This window comes from Haliotis rufescens, unplaced genomic scaffold, assembly GCF_023055435.1.
Source record: "Haliotis rufescens isolate VD_foot unplaced genomic scaffold, xgHalRufe1.0.p SCAF_2, whole genome shotgun sequence".
In the NCBI taxonomy this organism is placed as follows: domain Eukaryota; kingdom Metazoa; phylum Mollusca; class Gastropoda; order Lepetellida; family Haliotidae; genus Haliotis; species Haliotis rufescens.
This window is the reverse complement of record NW_025963890.1, coordinates 23,580,782-23,600,772: the sequence shown is the minus strand read 5'-3', so window position 1 is coordinate 23,600,772 and position 19,991 is coordinate 23,580,782. Positions and strand designations below refer to the sequence as shown.

At 41.0% G+C, this 19,991-nt stretch overlaps 3 protein-coding genes across 3 annotated transcripts; all 3 read right to left on the bottom strand.

The window, feature by feature from the left end:
• Positions 1-6,310: 6,310 nt before the first annotated feature.
• LOC124146161 lies at positions 6,311-8,199 on the bottom strand. Its single transcript, XM_048399235.1, has 4 exons — positions 8,111-8,199; positions 7,581-7,630; positions 7,322-7,381; positions 6,311-7,020 (listed from the first exon to the last, which is right to left on the bottom strand). Exons 1-4 carry the CDS (start codon positions 8,188-8,190, stop codon positions 6,671-6,673), a joined length of 540 nt encoding a protein of 179 aa, XP_048255192.1. The 5' UTR covers positions 8,191-8,199; the 3' UTR covers positions 6,311-6,670.
• Positions 8,200-10,242: 2,043 nt separating this feature from the next.
• On the bottom strand, positions 10,243-11,770 carry LOC124146160. Its single transcript, XM_048399264.1, has 4 exons — positions 11,682-11,770; positions 11,152-11,201; positions 10,893-10,952; positions 10,243-10,592 (listed from the first exon to the last, which is right to left on the bottom strand). The coding sequence occupies exons 1-4, from the start codon at positions 11,759-11,761 to the stop codon at positions 10,243-10,245; spliced, it is 540 nt and encodes a 179-aa protein (XP_048255221.1). The 5' UTR covers positions 11,762-11,770.
• Positions 11,771-13,558: 1,788 nt separating this feature from the next.
• LOC124146168 lies at positions 13,559-15,384 on the bottom strand. The gene is made up of 4 exons (XM_048399234.1): positions 15,296-15,384; positions 14,765-14,814; positions 14,506-14,565; positions 13,559-14,205 (listed from the first exon to the last, which is right to left on the bottom strand). The coding sequence occupies exons 1-4, from the start codon at positions 15,373-15,375 to the stop codon at positions 13,856-13,858; spliced, it is 540 nt and encodes a 179-aa protein (XP_048255191.1). The 5' UTR covers positions 15,376-15,384; the 3' UTR covers positions 13,559-13,855.
• Positions 15,385-19,991: the final 4,607 nt, after the last annotated feature.

Sequence of the window (19,991 nt, the reverse complement as noted above, 5' to 3'; positions counted from 1 at the left end):
ACGGCTGTCTGTAAATAATCGAGTCTGGAGCAGACAATGCAGTGATTGAAATCATGCGCATTGATCCACACAGTTGGGATACGATGACATGCATCAACCAGGTCAGCACCCAATCCCATTAGTCGCCTCTTACGACAAGCATAGTTGCCTTTTACTCAGTCATAGTGACCCAGATTGAGTGGGGCACCTGTCTCACAGTATCGACTGTTCAGTCATAGTGACCCAGATTGAGTGGGGCACCTGTCTCACAGTATCGACTGTTCAGTCATGTAGTCACCCAGATTGAGTGAGGCACCTGTCTCACAGTATCGACTGTTCAGTCATGTAGTCACCCAGATTGAGTGGGGCACCTGTCTTACAGTATCGACTGTTCAGTCATAGTGACCCATATTGAGTGGGGCACCCGTCTCACAGTATCGGCTGTTCAGTCATGTAGTCACCCATATTGAGTGGGGCACCTGTCTCACAGTATCGACTGTTCAGTCATAGTGACCCAGATTGAGTGGGGCACCTGTCTCACAGTATCGACTGTTCAGTCATGTAGTCACCCAGATTAAGTGGGGCACCTGTCTCACAGTATCGACTGTTCAGTCATGTAGTCACCCAGATTGAGTGGGGCACCTGTCTCACAGTATCGACTGTTCAGTCATGTAGTCACCCAGATTGAGTGGGGCACCTGTCTCACAGTATCGACTGTTCAGTCATGTAGTCACCCAGATTGAGTGGGGCACCTGTCTCACAGTATCGACTGTTCAGTCATGTAGTCACCCAGATTGAGTGGGGCACCTGTCTCACAGTATCGACTGTTCAGTCATGTAGTCACCCAGATTGAGTGGGGCACCTGTCTCACAGTATCGACTGTTCAGTCATGTAGTCACCCAGATTGAGTGGGGCACCTGTCTCACAGTATCGACTGTTCAGTCATGTAGTCACCCAGATTGAGTGGGGCACCTGTCTCACAGTATCGACTGTTCAGTCATGTAGTCACCCAGATTGAGTGGGGCACCTGTCTCACAGTATCGACTGTTCAGTCATGTAGTCACCCAGATTGAGTGGGGCACCTGTCTCACAGTATCGACTGTTCAGTCATAGTGACCCAGATTGAGTGGTTCTCCCTTAGATCATCTGTCTCCCATTATCTCTGTTATAGAAAGCATGAAATATATGAAACAATGAAAGAAAAACCACATGGCAAATGCATATGTATTTATCTTGTTTAATTTCCTGTGTACAAGTTCAAAATGACTGACTCTCTCTGACTGTCCACACACACACGATGAGCTACAGCATATCTCCATGGTTATGTACATATATACATGATACACACTGTATCCTAAGACTACTTGTGCTTCAGCCATTCTTCCTCTTGTTTCTTTTCTATCTTCTCTATTGTCCTTTCAATTATTGCTTTCTGAAACAGAGATTTGCAAATTCAAAGGAAACGGAATTATCCAGATCACAGCCAAATTGGGCCAAATGTACTGTCCCACAGGCCTTTCTGCCATTGCTTAAATATTTCTAGATCATTTAACATGATTGATATCACGAGTGTCAGACACTCAGACACAAGGCCAGACACTCCGTACAGCACCACTTGCCTTGTATCACTGTTTCTAAAGTAAAAGCGCAAATCATGCACAAAAACATGAAATTTACCTTTTCTAGGGTGATTATTCTATCGATCCCAATACATGATACCTCCCAATTCTTTATTGCTATTAAATTATATCGACCACTTGTGGTCGACTCACCACTTTGAAACATCTTAGGCACAAATGGCCGACATCAGACCGGCACAGGAGAGGCACTCTGATTGGTCAATATCTTCCGATGATTGTTGTGAAACATTCGACCAGGGAGACTACAAAGACAAATCTGTATAGACTCCCTATTTAGACTGTGAAGGAACATAGACAATACCAGTAGAATGACATCCTGTCCTGACATTATGAACCTTTGAGTGGATGGACTATGTTGTCAACAGTGGATTATATACATGAATGTCATTACTACCAGATTACACTGACGGTAATGGAGCTGCTTTCCAACATGCTCCCATTCTGTGACGTTCTGATGTCGGCTATTTGTGCCCAGATGGTTTCAAGGTGGCCAGTTGACTTCTTTCGATTGAAATAATTTAAGAACAATAAAGAAATGGGTGGTATCATGTATTGGGATCGATAGAATAATCACCCTAGACAAGGTAGATATCAAGCTTGTGGGCATGATTTTAGATTTGCATTAGAAAAGTGATACAAGGCGAGTGGTTTTGTGACAATGTCTTGGCTAGCTGCAACAGTTCAGAGAGGACATGTCTTGGCTGGCTGCAACAGTTCAGAGAGGACATGTCTAGGCTGGCTACAACAGTTCAGAGAGGACATGTCTAGGCTGGCTGCAACAGTTCAGAGAGGACATGTCTAGGCTGGCTGCAACAGTTCAGAGAGGACATGTCTAGGCTGGCTACAACAGTTCAGAGAGGACATGTCTAGGCTGGCTGCAACAGTTCAGAGAGGACATGTCTAGGCTGGCTGCAACAGTTCAGAGAGGACATGTCTGGGCTGGCTGCAACAGTTCAGAGAGGACATGTCTTGGCTAGCTGCAACAGTTCAGAGAGGACATGTCTAGGCTGGCTGCAACAGTTTAGAGAGGACATGTCTAGGCTGGCTGCAACAGTTCAGAGAGGACATGTCTAGGCTAGCTGTAGGCATCACACAATACATCCTTCAGCTACAAATAAGACATTTAGATGTGGCACACTGCATAATGACATGACAATGTTTAAGTACACAGATAGGGCACAATTTATCGGCATTGCTATGAAGAAAATTACAGTGAGGACAAGAGTATCAAACTATCATGCTTACAGCATTCTTGTCTTGAGGTGGGAAGAGCTGATTCTGAAATGATAATTTTCCGTTTAATATTATTATTTAGGATTGACACTCTACAACAACAAACACATGAACTGAATTGTCATAACACCTAGAAACCATTCTCTTCAATAAACATAACAAATATGAGTACTAGATGCATTTGTATCAAATACTTCGATCATGGAGTAAGCTTAGTTTTGTCATAGTGTTTGGTGCCTAACATCCCAAATTACGAGCCATCCTTTCTTTTGTTTCAATCAGAAAATGGGTTTGTGCATGTTCATGTAAATGTGAGTTTACACAAAACCACATACTACTCATACATGTACATGAATGAGGTCAATCAGTTGATTTCTGTTGAACTGTCTTGACCTCATAGGGTATGTTTACTTCTTACTCAACAGTGTGGGTAATAAACAAGTAATTATATTTGTGTGTGTGTGATTTCATGAAACAGAATCCATGTATCTCCCTTGGCCACCTTTGAGAAATACACCATTTGTGACAGAAAATGATTTAGTATGACATAGAGTCAAGTAATATTCTCTATTATGTCCCTCATTATACCCCACTGTTATATAAGTATACACAAATGGTTACAGCAAGGCCAACTTTGATATTAGGTTGACTGATTGTTGCATGACCAGCAAACCGAATATTACCCTCTTGCTCATCATCCAGTCCTCAAAGAACTCGGGTTGGTTGAAGTAGTAGAACAGTGACACAGGGAAGCTCATGTACACAGCCATCTGCAACAAAATGCTTCATATTGAAGGAACGTAACAGCCCATGTTTCTATCTTATTACAGCATAGCAAAGTTACCTTTCCTGAGTTAATTTCTTCACCACAATCTATTTCTAAATAGATCTAGCATGGAGATGAAGAAACTATATAGATAAACATATAATTTCCCTTTTTTCTGACAAAAGCATAAGGAAGAGAATTTATGGGTGCCAGCTTCTTTACCATGAGGAACATGTTTCGGAGTATATACTTACTCCTTCACCTCATGTGTGTCACTTCTAAATGCCTTTCAAAGACTTAAGACATGCACACAGCTACTTATATATAACTACAGCAACAGGCACAACTTCTTCCATACATGTATTGATGTTTACCCACGAAAGGCAAATTGCTCTTTATTAAACTAAACTGTAATGATAAAAATTGATTATAGTACACTAAAATAACAAACAGCTATGAGAATATTCTGCCATTTGAAATGATTAAATACTAATGGTAGTTGTGTCACAACAAGAAAGACTATGAGTGTGTTGTGTTCAATGAGATCATCAGATTCTTGCATGGCTTAGGGGTGCAACTTTGCACAGCTAATTATGACACCTCAGACAACTGAGCCAATAGTGCCCAAACAACTGACCAGAATTCTGCCCATGCCTGCGGCCTAAGCTAAACATTTCCCTCACATCACCCAGGTAAGCATAATGACAACAAATTTGCATTATCTCAGTCTCAAAAACTAGTGCAGTTTATTTATGACACCCTGTCATTGATACATAACTCGTTACTTTGAACAAACAAGAACAAACAACACAGCATCTGCGCTTGAGTGAAAACATAAATAAATCCAAAATATTAGGACTAGGGAAAAATATCACAAGTTTCGTGATAATATACACTGATTAGGGTACCAACAAACAGCATTTGGGGTATTATTGTAATCTTAAACTATTATCCTTTGATTGAAATATCCGACTCCGACTTATAAAATTCGAGTAAATATTTTTAAAGCTTGTAGGCTACATTTTAGGGGCCTAGCTTGTTTGTGTGGAGATACTTTAGCCTCGCTGTATAGGTCATACAACTACAAGCACTGATCGACTAAACCTGGTTGAGGTTGGTCTGTTGTATGCCGCTTTAGTCATGATCTCCTGGACCGGCAAATATGAATACAATATTCGTAATACACACAACACGTGAATTAAAATCTTACTTTAAACACTTCGAGTTTCCAGCCACCCATTGCGGAATCAGACAGAACACAAGCACAGTGGAAGAGCAAGCTCCTCACAGCGATAGACCGTTCGCGGAGCTCTCTATACTATACCGAGAGTGTAACGAAGGTGTCACGCGCTGGGAAGGAGCTTGAGTGGAAGAGTTAGTAAGGGAGATCACTCTATTGTACTAAATCTGTTTACGTAAATGACTACAGGATCGTCGGTGACACACCCGTCCAATATCCGTGTCGCTGATATTTAGGCCATGTTATGTATTTATAAGATTGGGGTAATATTAATACTATTTGTTGTTGGCATGTCACATGAAATAAAGAGCCACTTTACTAACTAATTCATGCATTGCAAGTGATTCCATGGCATGACATGCCAAGCAAATTTTTATGCGTCCATGTTCCCATAAATCGATAAAGGGAATAGGGCCACGCTAAACAAAGCGGTTGCGAGAACTAAGATATGATGTTTATGAGATTGTATTGCACTGAACGATGTCACTGATTCCATATTGTTGTCTACGGTCTTTTGTGTGTTAATTATTTAATGAGCATTCTGTGAAGTTAGTATTGTTGACGTATTTATCTGTAAGAATTGACTTCAACATGTTTTTGCCTTAATGGAGAAAAAACCGTATTCACTTGCAGTTTATTTATTTAAGATTGCCTTCAATATTTTTGCGTTTATGGGGGTATAACTAAATTGCAAGTCGTTCCGTGGAAATTGATTCACTGACCAAGCAATTAGTACATGCCTGCATCATCTGTGTACACTATAACGTTATTCATGTACTACACTACCGGACAGAAGAAAGCATACATTTGAAACTTGGATTTGATCAAAACATTACAAACGTTATCAAAACAAATGTTATTAGGCTGAAAACGCTGAAAACTTTAGGTCTATACCCGTATCAAACACATCAACATCGAATAACTATGTCTTAGTTTGTCTTAGTTTAAGCCACTATCAAACATGGGTGTATACTTTCTCTTGCCCGGCGGTGTATTATCATGAACATTCATCTGACTTGGACAAAGAACGCAATCGCTTTACACACAGTAGATACAGTGTCATACAGACGGATTGGCGGAAACACATCAATAATAAAGAAATTAATAACACATATAATATTAATAAGAAGTAAACATCATCGTGTAGCCTGACCACACCACCATCTGCAGGTTTGGAGGTAACAGGGTTGCCTTGCTCAGAGGGAGGGGTGTTTGCGTGTCACACATACCCTCTTGTTACGGTTTCGGTTCTCTGTGGGAACACCATAGAAGTATAGAAGTAAACATTTTACGTCGGTAAGGCAATATCAGCGACCCCGACAGTGTAAAATACTGTTACAGCGTCTATCTGTTACAGATCGCAAGCCATGACAATGCTGGTGGAACATCTACTACAGACTCACCAACTGTCAGCGTCTGGATGCTGTTAAAACATCTGACAACAAAGGATAAAGTAACAACCTAGGATTTATTGCATAACATTTACATAACAGGAAAGATGTAAAATCATATAAAATAGATATCACCAAAGTCTGAAACATATAGATAAAGTGGCTGCTTAAACAATGGGAACACATCCCTGTACATCTGTGTATATACTCTCCTTGGCATGACAAAAACCATGACGTATTACTGCCACAGTTGTGTCCACAAAGGAACGGGTCTTTCACAGCTTTATGGAGACATCTTGTCATCAGATGTGAAGATGAACCGTGAGCTTGAAGCATCTGGGACATCTGTCCGTGAGACTGTTTAACTGATGTCCGGGTTTCCATGTGTCACCGGGGACCATTAGTCCCTAAAGTTCTTTGTTCAGCTCCCAGCCTTCTCCTGGGCCTCCACGACCTCCCACCAGAGGGCGCCCGGCTTCAGGCAGTAGTCGGGGTCATAGCTCAAAACCTCGTCTTCCACACAGTACTCTGGTGCTATCACCAAATCCTCACCGAAAGTGGGATCTTCCGCCTCTCTTCTCTCCACGACCTCCCACCACGAGGTGTTGGGAGCCAGTGTGAAATCTCCATGTGGAGCAAGGGAGACAATATCGTTCGCATCGCCCCGCTCGGCGGCATCAAGAGATCCCCGAACGCTGTGGTGACCTCTGAACACTGTCCGGCATCTTCGTGCACACGACCTCAGGGCCAAGAAGATGCCCACGATGACCACTGGAAAATCAGAAACATGACTCAATGATTTGTGAAAAAACAACATCGTTTTATGGCTACAAATATAGCTTCGGATCACCCATAACACCCTCATGTGTTGATACAATCTCCACATGTAAGGCAGCAACGTATATCCGCTTTTACAAAGACAGAGTGAGAATGTCAGACAATCTTATTTGATCCAAATTTTGAAGATATAGTTTGGGCTACTTGTATATTGTGAAGTTTTGCAGAAGATGAGGATTCCGTGTTGACGCGATTGAATTGCCACTTATACACCTGTCGTAGAAAATATACTTACCACCTCCAACAAAGATTGAGCAGATTATAAGGACCATGTGACTTTGGCCGGTTATTATATCTGAAAACATAAATGTATTGATTAGATGACGTCCTTAAATCGTTGGTTTCAGTTTTAATAGATTGTAATTAAAACATTCTAGATACCGAGGCGTGTTTTCTGGTAGAACGGTTTTATTTAATCCATATGGTTTTCAGGCCTTTTTGTCAACACACATTCCCTTTTGGAAAACTAAAACTAACTACAGAAGTAAATTTACCTTTGACATAGTTCATTCGAGACTGAATCCCAATCTCGATGCTCGGCAATCTGAAACAATGTTACTATTTTTAAATAGGCACACTACATCAGTTCAAAACAAGATGTAAGTTTAGTATATTAAAACACACAAACGGGATTTAAGTGAGGCAAACACAAACTATCGTCTTCTGTTGCTTTCTATGTGAAACATAAGTTACGGCGGGCGATATCTTGTCTCTCTTTTCTTTAATGATATCGCAACAAGTTGACAAAATACATATTAATAATTAGTCACAGTTCGTTCGGGAATATATAATTATATACATTGTACTAATATATATATGCATCAAAATATACCAATCAAAATGTACTCGCTATACATGTTTTTGAAATGCGCGAATTATTTTGCTTCTACAAGTATGCCTATACAAAACCCAAGAAATCATACAATCAATACACTATCAAGTAAATATTATAACACACACATTAAATTGTTTCTCCCATATGCGATTGCTTCTGCTTTCAATGGTAAAGAAGTGGATAACTTACCTCGTAGGAAGAGTTGATATTGACGGCATGTCGCGAATATGTGTCGATACAGCAGGCGCTAAAGATAAAGACAGCATCATGCAAGTAGCGCAATCGTCACTGTCTGTGACGTCACACCCTTAGATACCATTGCTCAAGGGCAGGTAACTCTATGGTTAACGTGTTTTGTGAAGAAGGGCATAGCCTTTTGTGAATCGCTACCACAGAGCTCATGATCATCGTTAAATGTATCTTCCCGGTAGATTACATAAATGTAAAGTTTTGTTTGAGAATTGGACATATTTTGGAATTGATATAAAATTCGAATGGAAATACCTACATGCAACGTGGGAAATAAATCCAATCTCATTAAAATCATATCTTAGTTCTCGCTACCGCTGAACAAAGATCTGAGGACATCCCATTACGGGTCACGTCAGAACGACCTTTTCTTCCGACCCCTAATCAGAGCGTCGCTTACCACATCATGAAAGTGACAGTCGGAATGGGAGATCTAATCTTGCAACCTCAAAAACATTAACACGGGTTATTCCGAACGACAGTTACGGGCTTAACGACTGAATCCATACAATCTAGACCATCTATTGGCCATTCCAGAATGTGTTTTTGTTCAGGTTTCAATTTTTGAATGGAGAATTTGTCAAAATATGTTTCGAAGCGTAGTCGCCAATTTGAAATTAGTGCCCTAAAGCACGAGAAAGCTGCCTTCTGATTGGCTAATGTGGACTTCTTGTCAGTCATTTCATTGGTCGGTCAAAGTTCGCGCAAGGTTGGTCTGATGTGACCCGTAATGGGATGTCCTCAGATCTTTGTTTAGCGGTAGCGAGAACTAAGATCTGATTTTAATGAGATTGGAAATAAATCACTTATAAAATAAGCTCATACAAAACACTTTGGCAGATGTTCTTGGGTGTACCAGTTCTGTGAAAATATTCGTGTTTCTTGTTTATACATTTGTGATTCGGGATCAATGGCTAGAAGCCTTAGCATATACTCAACACAAGCTTTACGGGTCAATGGTATTTTCATGTAAAATGACCATACCACAGTCAATATGTTTTAGTGAGTGACTGAGTAAGATTAGGTTTTAACATTATTTTAGTTATATCAGGTGTGTCAGCTTCATGTAGACGGGATGTGGTACAGGCAAATACATCCAACGATGAAGGTGATGGTGCTGACAAACGTAGAAACATTATCAGGGTGAATCTGGCATGACAACCCACAAGCACAAGTTGCGGGCACTCTTAATGGACGCATCTCTGCCCAGCGCATTGCGACGTCTTATACGACTGGTATCCTTTCACACCAATGAATGATTTATTGCGTTTGAAAATGCTACAGTGAGTGAGTGAGTGAAATTAGTCGGTGAGTGAGTGAGTGAGTATAAGTGAAATGAGTGAGTGAGTGTAAGTGAAATGAGTCGGTGTGTGAGTGAGTGAGTATAAGTGAAATGTGTCGGTGAGTGAGTGAGTGAGTAAAATGAGTCGGTGAGTGAGTGAGTGAAATGAGTCGGGGAGTGGTTGGGTAAGTGAGTGATTGAGCAGGTGTGTGGGTGTTTAAGTTAATGGGTTGGTGAGTGGGTAGGTAAGTGAGTGAGTTAACATTTAACGTCACTTCGACGATATCAGCGACCCCGAGACTGTATAATACTGTTACAGCGTCTATCTGTTACCGATCGCAAACCATGACAATGCTGATGGAACATCTACTACAGACTCACCAACTGTCAGCGTCTGGATGCTGTTAAAACATCTGACAACAAAGGATAAAGAAACAACCTAGGATTTATTGCATAACATTTACATAACAGGAAAGATGTAAAATCATATAAAAGAGATATCACCAAAGTCTGAAACATATAAATAAAGTGGCTGCTTAAACAATGGGAACACATCCCTGTACATCTGTGTATATACTCTCCTTGGCATGACAAAAACCATGACGTATTACTGCCACAGTTGTGTTCACAAAGGAACGGGTCTTTCACAGCTTTATGGGGACATCCTGTCATCAGATGTGAAGATGAACCGTGAGCTTGAAGCATCTGGGACATCTGTCCGAGAGACTGTTTAACTGATGTCCGGGTTTCCATGTGTCACCGGGGACCAATAGTCCCTAAAGGTCTGTGTTCAGCTCCCAGCCTTCTCCTGGGCCTCCACGACCTCCCACCAGAGGGCGCCCGGCTTCAGGCAGTAGTCGGGGTCAAAGCTCAAAACCTCGTCTTCCACACAGTACTCTGGTGCTATCACCAAATCCTCACCGAAAGTGGGATCTTCCGCCTCTCTTCTCTCCACGACCTCCCACCACGAGGTGTTGGGAGCCAGTGTGAAATCTTCATGTGGAGCAAGGGAGACAATGTCGTTCGCATCGCCCCGCTCGGCGGCATCAAGAGATCCCCAAACGCTGTGGTGACCTCTGAACACTGTCCGGCATCTTCGTGCACACGACCTCAGGGCCAAGAAGATGCCCACGATGACCACTGGAAAATCAGAAACATGACTCAATGATTTGTGAAAAACAACATCGTTTTATGGCTACAAATATAGCTTCGGATCACCCATAACACCCTCATGTGTTGATACAATCTCCACATGTAAGGCAGCAACGTATATCCGCTTTTACAAAGACAGAGTGAGAATGTCAGACAATCTTATTTGATCCAAATTTTGAAGATATAGTTTGGGCTACTTGTATATTGTGAAGTTTTGCAGAAGATGAGGATTCCGTGTTGACGCGATTGAATTGCCACTTATACACCTGTCGTAGAAAATATACTTACCACCTCCAACAAAGATTGAGCAGATTATAAGGACCATGTGACTTTGGCCGGTTATTATATCTGAAAACATAAATGTATTGATTAGATAACGTCCTAAAATCGTTGGTTTTAGTTTTAATAGATTGTAATTAAAACATTCTAGATACTGAGGCGTGTTTTCTGGTAGAACGGTTTTATTTAATCCATATGGTTTTCAGGCCTTTCTGTCAACACACATTCCCTTTTGGAAAACTAAAACTAACTACAGAAGTAAATTTACCTTTGACATAGTTCATTCGAGACTGAATCCCAATCTCGATGCTCGGCAATCTGAAACAATGTTACTATTTTTAAATAGGCACACTACATCAGTTCAAAACAAGATGTAAGTTTAGTATATTAAAACACACAAACGGGATTTAAGTGAGGCAAACACAAACTATCGTCTTCTGTTGCTTTCTATGTAAAACATAAGTTACGGCGGGCGATATCTTGTCTCTCTTTTCTTTAATGATATCGCAACAAGTTGACAAAATACATATTAATAATTAGTCACAGTTCGTTCGGGAATATATAATTATATACATTGTACTAATATATATATGCATCAAAATATACCAATCAAAATGTACTCGCTATACATGTTTTTGAAATGCGCGAATAATTTTGCTTCTACGAGTATGCCTATACAAAACCCAAGAAATCATACAATCAATACACTATCAAGTAAATATTATAACACACACATTAAATTGTTTCTCCCATATGCGATTGCTTCTGCTTTCAATGGTAAAGAAGTGGATAACTTACCTCGTAGGAAGAGTTGATATTGACGGCATGTCGCGAATATGTGTCGATACAGCAGGCGCTAAAGATAAAGACAGCATCATGCAAGTAGCGCAATCGTCACTGTCTGTGACGTCACACCCTTAGATACCATTGCTCAAGGGCAGGTAACTCTATGGTTAACGTGTTTTGTGAAGAAGGGCATAGCCTTTTGTGAATCGCTACCACAGAGCTCATGATCATCGTTAAATGTATCTTCCCGGTAGATTACATAAATGTAAAGTTTTGTTTGAGAATTGGACATATTTTGGAATTGATATAAAATTCGAATGGAAATACCTACATGCAACGTGGGAAATAAATCCAATCTCATTAAAATCATATCTTAGTTCTCGCTACCGCTGAACAAAGATCTGAGGACATCCCATTACGGGTCACGTCAGAACGACCTTTTCTTCCGACCCCTAATCAGAGCGTCGCTTACCACATCATGAAAGTGACAGTCGGAATGGGAGATCTAATCTTGCAACCTCAAAAACATTAACACGGGTTATTCCGAACGACAGTTACGGGCTTAACGACTGAATCCATACAATCTAGACCATCTATTGGCCATTCCAGAATGTGTTTTTGTTCAGGTTTCAATTTTTGAATGGAGAATTTGTCAAAATATGTTTCGAAGCGTAGTCGCCAATTTGAAATTAGTGCCCTAAAGCACGAGAAAGCTGCCTTCTGATTGGCTAATGTGGACTTCTTGTCAGTCATTTCATTGGTCGGTCAAAGTTCGCGCAAGGTTGGTCTGATGTGACCCGTAATGGGATGTCCTCAGATCTTTGTTTAGCGGTAGCGAGAACTAAGATCTGATTTTAATGAGATTGGAAATAAATCACTTATAAAATAAGCTCATACAAAACACTTTGGCAGATGTTCTTGGGTGTACCAGTTCTGTGAAAATATTCGTGTTTCTTGTTTATACATTTGTGATTCGGGATCAATGGCTAGAAGCCTTAGCATATACTCAACACAAGCTTTACGGGTCAATGGTATTTTCATGTAAAATGACCATACCACAGTCAATATGTTTTAGTGAGTGACTGAGTAAGATTAGGTTTTAACATTATTTTAGTTATATCAGGTGTGTCAGCTTCATGTAGACGGGATGTGGTACAGGCAAATACATCCAACGATGAAGGTGATGGTGCTGACAAACGTAGAAACATTATCAGGGCGAATCTGGCATGACAACCACAAGCACAAGTTGCGGGCACTCTTAATGGACGCATCTCTGCCCAGCGTATTGCGACGTCTTATACGACTGGTATCCTTTCACACCAATGAATGATTTATTGCGTTTGAAAATGCTACAGTGAGTGAGTGAGTGAGTGAAATTAGTCGGTGAGTGAGTGAGTATAAGTGAAATGAGTGAGTGAGTGTAAGTGAAATGAGTGAGTGAGTGTAAGTGAAATGAGTCGGTGTGTGAGTGAGTGAGTGAGTATAAGTGAAATGTGTCGGTGAGTGAGTGAGTGAGTGAGTACGTGAGTGAGTAAAATGAGTCGGTGAGTGAGTGAGTGAAATGAGTCGGGGAGTGGTTGGGTAAGTGAGTGATTGAGCAGGTGTGTGGGTGTTTAAGTTAATGGGTTGGTGAGTGGGTAGGTAAGTGAGTGAGTTAACATTTAACGTCACTTCGACGATATCAGCGACCCCGAGACTGTATAATACTGTTACAGCGTCTATCTGTTACCGATCGCAAACCATGACAATGCTGGTGGAACATCTACTACAGACTCACCAACTGTCAGCGTCTGGATGCTGTTAAAACATCTGACAACAAAGGATAAAGTAACAACCTAGGATTTATTGCATAACATTTGCATAACAGGAAAGATGTAAAATCATATAAAAGAGATATCACCAAAGTCAGAAACATATAAATAAAGTGACTGCTTAAACAATGGGAACACATCCCTGTACATCTGTGTATATACTCTCCTTGGCATGACAAAAACCATGACGTATTACTGCCACAGTTGTGTTCACAAAGGAACGGGTCTTTCACAGCTTTATGGAGACATCCTGTCATCAGATGTGAAGATGAACCGTGAGCTTGAAGCATCTGGGACATCTGTCCGAGAGACTGTTTAACTGATGTCCGGGTTTCCATGTGTCACCGGGGACCATTAGTCCCTAAAGTTCTTTGTTCAGCTCCCAGCCTTCTCCTGGGCCTCCACGACCTCCCACCAGAGGGCGCCCGGCTTCAGGCAGTAGTCGGGGTCATAGCTCAAAACCTCGTCTTCCACACAGTACTCTGGTGCTATCACCAAATCCTCACCGAAAGTGGGATCTTCCGCCTCTCTTCTCTCCACGACCTCCCACCACGAGGTGTTGGGAGCCAGTGTGAAATCTTCATGTGGAGCAAGGGAGACAATGTCGTTCGCATCGCCCCGCTCGGCGGCATCAAGAGATCCCCGAACGCTGTGGTGACCTCTGAACACTGTCCGGCATCTTCGTGCACACGACCTCAGGGCCAAGAAGATGCCCACGATGACCACTGGAAAATCAGAAACATGACTCAATGATTTGTGAAAAACAACATCGTTTTATGGCTACAAATATAGCTTCGGATCACCCATAACACCCTCATGTGTTGATACAATCTCCACATGTAAGGCAGCAACGTATATCCGCTTTTACAAAGACAGAGTGAGAATGTCAGACAATCCTTTTTGATCCAAATTTTGAATATATAGTTTGGGCTACTTGTATATTGTGAAGTTTTGCAGAAAATGAGGATTCCGTGTTGACGCGATTGAATTGCCACTTATACACCTGTCGTAGAAAATATACTTACCACCTCCAACAAAGATTGAGCAGATTATAAGGACCATGTGACTTTGGCCGGTTATTATATCTGAAAACATAAATGTATTGATTAGATAACGTCCTTAAATCGTTGGTTTTAGTTTTAATAGATTGTAATTAAAACATTCTAGACACTGAGGCGTGTTTTCTGGTAGAACGGTTTTATTTAATCCATATGGTTTTCAGGCCTTTCTGTCAACACACATTCCCTTTTGGAAAACTAAAACTAACTACAGAAGTAAATTTACCTTTGACATAGTTCATTCGAGACTGAATCCCAATCTCGATGCTCGGCAATCTGAAACAATGTTACTATTTTTAAATAGGCACACTACATCAGTTCAAAACAAGATGTAAGTTTAGTATATTAAAACACACAAACGGGATTTAAGTGAGGCAAACACAAACTATCGTCTTCTGTTGCTTTCTATGTGAAACATAAGTTACGGCGGGCGATATCTTGTCTCTCTTTTCTTTAATGATATCGCAACAAGTTGACAAAATACATATTAATAATTAGTCACAGTTCGTTCGGGAATATATAATTATATACATTATTACTAATATATATATGCATCAAAATATACCAATCAAAATGTACTCGCTATACATGTTTTTGAAATGCGCGAATAATTTTGCTTCTACAAGTATGCCTATACAAAACCCAATAAATTATACAATCAATACACTATCAAGTAAATATTATAACACACACATTAAATTGTTTCTCCCATATGCGATTGCTTCTGCTTTCAATGGTAAAGAAGTGGATAACTTACCTCGTAGGAAGAGTTGATATTGACGGCATGTCGCGAAAATGTGTCGATACAGCAGGCGCTAAAGATAAAGACGGCATCATGCAAGTAGCGCAATCGTCACTGTCTGTGACGTCACACCCTTAGATACCATTGCTCAAGGGCAGGTAACTCTATGGTTAACGTGTTTTGTGAAGAAGGGCATAGCCTTTTGTGAATCGCTACCACAGAGCTCATGATCATCGTTAAATGTATCTTCCCGGTAGATTACATAAATGTAAAGTTTTGTTTGAGAATTGGACATATTTTGGAATTGATATAAAATTCGAATGGAAATACCTACATGCAACGTGGGAAATAAATCCAATCTCATTAAAATCATATCTTAGTTCTCGCTACCGCTGAACAAAGATCTGAGGACATCCCATTACGGGTCACGTCAGAACGACCTTTCATCCGACCCCTAATCAGAGCGTCGCTTACCACATCATGAAAGTGACAGTCGGAATGGGATTTCTAATCTTGCAACCTCGAAAACTTTAACACGGGTTATTCCGAACGACAGTTACGGGTTTAACGACTGAATCCATACAATCTAGACCATCTATTGGCCATTCCAGAATGTGTTTTTGTTCAGGTTTCAATTTTTGAATGGAGAATTTGTCAAAATATGTTTCGAAGCGTAGTCGCCAATTTGAAATTAGTGCCCTAAAGCACGAGAAAGCTGCCTTCTGATTGGCTAATGTGGACTTCTTGTCACACACTCCGTCGCAGTGGTGACCCAGCATAACACCACTGCCACAGGCTAATTTGCATATCACGTGACCGGACTTTTCTCTTGTTTGTAAACAAACGCGCTTTTTCAGAAATCAGTATAGAACGGACTAATGCAAGTATTTGGAGGCGCTTTACATATTGTTTTGCTTAACTATATAGATATGCTACTACAACTGCGACAGTGAGTTGCATGACAATATATATTTATGCATCAAAGTGACCGTGTCGCTAGCTCTCCGTTGGGCTTCGATGACAGCACGTGGAGCCGTACAACCAATGTAAACATAGGATAACCACGCAAAAACAAGTAGATTTTTACGTATTTGCATACTTTCTAAATGAAAGTTAACCATTCTTTGACATTTGTTTATGAAAATGTGTAGACTTGTCAAACATGAAACGGATGAAAAGCATATACAATATCTTGAATGGACTGTGAAAGATGTGACGAATCGTCACATGGCGCTGGCCTGTGGCAGAGGTACTATGCTAGCTGGCTGCCGGCCGCATGGAACTCTGGGTAGGGGAGTGTTCTTGTCAGTCATTTCATTGGTCGGTCAAAGTTCGCGCAAGGTTGGTCTGATGTGACCCGTAATGGGATGTCCTCAGATCTTTGTTTAACGGTAGCGAGAACTAAGATCTGATTTTAATGAGATTGGAAATAAATCACTTATAAAATAAGCTCATACAAAACACTTTGGCAGATGTTCTTGGGTGTACCAGTTCTGTGAAAATATTCGTGTTTCTTGTTTATACATTTGTGATTCGGGATCAATGGCTAGAAGCCTTAGCATATACTCAACACAAGCTTTACGGGTCAATGGTATTTTCATGTAAAATGACCATACCACAGTCAATATGTTTTAGTGAGTGACTGAGTAAGATTAGGTTTTAACATTATTTTAGTTATATCAGGTGTGTCAGCTTCATGTAGACGGGATGTGGTACAGGCAAATACATCCAACGATGAAGGTGATGGTGCTGACAAACGTAGAAACATTATCAGGGCGAATCTGGCATGACAACCACAAGCACAAGTTGCGGGCACTCTTAATGGACGCATCTCTGCCCAGCGCATTGCGACGTCTTATACGACTGGTATCCTTTCACACCAATGAATGATTTATTGCGTTTGAAAATGCAACAGTGAGTGAGTGAGTGAGTGAAATTAGTCGGTGAGTGAGTGAGTGAGTATAAGTGAAATGAGTGAGTGAGTGTAAGTGAAATGAGTGAGTGAGTGTAAGTGAAATGAGTCGGTGTGTGAGTGAGTGAGTGAGTATAAGTGAAATGTGTCGGTGAGTGAGTGAGTGAGTACGTGAGTGAGTAAAATGAGTCGGTGAGTGCGTGAGTGAAATGAGTCGGGGAGTGGTTGGGTAAGTGAGTGATTGAGCGGGTGTGTGGGTGTTCAAGTTAATGGGTTAGTGAGTGGGTAGGTAAGTGAGTGAGTTAACATTTAACGTCACTTCGACGATATCAGCGACCCCGAGACTGTATAATACTGTTACAGCGTCTATCTGTTACCGATCGCAAACCATGACAATGCTGGTGGAACATCTACTACAGACTCACCAACTGTCAGCGTCTGGATGCTGTTAAAACATCTGACAACAAAGGATAAAGTAACAACCTAGGATTTATTGCATAACATTTACATAACAGGAAAGATGTAAAATCATATAAAAGAGATATCACCAAAGTCTGAAACATATAAATAAAGTGGCTGCTTAAACAATGGGAACACATCCCTGTACATCTGTGTATATACTCTCCTTGGCATGACAAAAACCATGACGTATTACTGCCACAGTTGTGTTCACAAAGGAACGGGTCTTTCACAGCTTTATGGAGACATCCTGTCATCAGATGTGAAGATGAACCGTGAGCTTGAAGCATCTGGGACATCTGTCCGAGAGACTGTTTAACTGATGTCCGGGTTTCCATGTGTCACCGGGGACCATTAGTCCCTAAAGTTCTTTGTTCAGCTCCCAGCCTTCTCCTGGGCCTCCACGACCTCCCACCAGAGGGCGCCCGGCTTCAGGCAGTAGTCGGGGTCATAGCTCAAAACCTCGTCTTCCACACAGTACTCTGGTGCTATCACCAAATCCTCACCGAAAGTGGGATCTTCCGCCTCTCTTCTCTCCACGACCTCCCACCACGAGGTGTTGGGAGCCAGTGTGAAATCTTCATGTGGAGCAAGGGAGACAATGTCGTTCGCATCGCCCCGCTCGGCGGCATCAAGAGATCCTCGAACGCTGTGGTGACCTCTGAACACTGTCCGGCATCTTCGTGCACACGACCTCAGGGCCCAAAGATGCCAACGATGACCACTGGAGCATCAAAAACATGAATCATATACATTTGTAATCCTCGGCGTCGTAGTGTTGGCTTCAAAATAATGTGTTTTGGCTCACATTTATACACGTTGAAGTCAAGAAATTCAGCAACTTTTACTTTTAAAATAAAATTTAAGAAGATCCTCTCATATTCTGAATAGACGCTGTGTAGCATTCACAAAACAGGTTTAAACAGGTATGGTCTGACAAACCTAGAAACATAATCGGGGCGAATCGGGATTCGAACGTGGTTTGTGAAGACAGGCATGCAGCGGTTAAAACTCGCTACCTTTGTACGTATGTTGATCGGTTTCTGTTATTAATGCCGGGCAAATCAAAATAATTTCGTGAAACCGTTTGGATATTTTAATTAGTATGCTATTATCGTAGTTATCTATATTCTTATATTATTTAAACTTTGAATGGACAATATTACTCAAGGACTTGCACGTCTTTTCCTAAAGGTACCGGGACTGCACTTATTTTAAACCCCTCGTGACTTAGCCCTCTTGACTCATAATTTTCAAGTTGAAAGGAAAATTAATCTCTTCTGTTAAGATGTTGCTCTCTCATTCGACTTATGAGTATTGTTTCATTACACTTGGGACGTTCATTCTTCCTGTCATTCGTCCTTTTTCGTTTTTAAGCCCTGGGCTTACATTTGGATTCAACTTTACTCAACATATAGGCAAAATCCGTAATTAAGTCAATTTTATACATGAGGTATTGGAAAGAGAGGGCATGGATTTGTTAATGGCTGGACAGAACATATGAATAGATAACACGCGTTTTCCCTGTCACGGGGAGATCATACATTAAAAGGGGGGCACGGGTGGCCCAGTCGTCTAAGGCGCCGCGATTCGCTGTGCAGAGTTGCGTCCCTTGGCACGCCAGAAACCTATGATTGTGGGTTCGAATCCCGGTTCGCCCCGATTATGTTTCTAGGCTTGTCAGCATCATACCCCTGCTCGTGGGTTTCACCGAAGTGGTAAACGTCTGAGACCTGCATCACTTCGGGATTTCCTCCCACATTACGCTGACATTACTGGAATAATGTTAAAAGCGGCGTTAAACCCAACTCACTCATTCACTCATACATTGAAAAAAATATTTTAAAAAACGGTTGGACAATAGAAAGTATCCATGGTAACACGAATGTACTAAGGTAGGGTACCAATATTGGCATTTACAGACATCAAAAGCAATAATCACAGCATCATCCTATTTGAGGGTGTCATCACTTAAAACATGCAGAGAAATATACCCAGACACATAATTATTGTCACTCCTATACTATAAGACTCATATATATAGGGGCGCCAAGAATTATGAGACCGGGGTATCTATAGTCACTGCTGTAACAAAGCTCATTATATGAAAAAGAAGTTATAGTTTATCAAGGAAGCTTCAGGCAAGACGTTAGAGATATGTCATACAACAACCATGAACACATTCTGATGAATCATGACATGTGTTTGTATTAGAGCCTGCAGAAAAAAAATATTTCTATCACAAATTTCTTTTGTCAAGGACAAAAGATGCAAAATTTAACACTATAAGGATTCAAATTTCGATTTCGCAATAGCTTTTTATAATTTGTAATGTCTGTA

Bases quoted from the DNA above. Each gene is read 5' to 3' on its own strand.
- LOC124146161 (XM_048399235.1), bottom strand. From the start codon at position 8,190: ATGATGCTGTCTTTATCTTTAGCGCCTGCTGTATCGACACATATTCGC. The intron at 7,631-8,110 runs GTAAGTTATCCA...ACATTGTTTCAG, and splicing joins ATATCAACTCTTCCTACGAG to ATTGCCGAGCATCGAGATTG. The intron at 7,021-7,321 runs GTAAGTATATTT...CTGATTTTCCAG, and splicing joins CTCAATCTTTGTTGGAGGTG to TGGTCATCGTGGGCATCTTC.
- LOC124146168 (XM_048399234.1), bottom strand. From the start codon at position 15,375: ATGATGCCGTCTTTATCTTTAGCGCCTGCTGTATCGACACATTTTCGC. The intron at 14,815-15,295 runs GTAAGTTATCCA...ACATTGTTTCAG, and splicing joins ATATCAACTCTTCCTACGAG to ATTGCCGAGCATCGAGATTG. The intron at 14,206-14,505 runs GTAAGTATATTT...CTGATTTTCCAG, and splicing joins CTCAATCTTTGTTGGAGGTG to TGGTCATCGTGGGCATCTTC.
- LOC124146160 (XM_048399264.1), bottom strand. From the start codon at position 11,761: ATGATGCTGTCTTTATCTTTAGCGCCTGCTGTATCGACACATATTCGC. The intron at 10,953-11,151 runs GTAAATTTACTT...TTATGTTTTCAG, and splicing joins TCGAATGAACTATGTCAAAG to ATATAATAACCGGCCAAAGT. The intron at 10,593-10,892 runs GTAAGTATATTT...CTGATTTTCCAG, and splicing joins CTCAATCTTTGTTGGAGGTG to TGGTCATCGTGGGCATCTTC.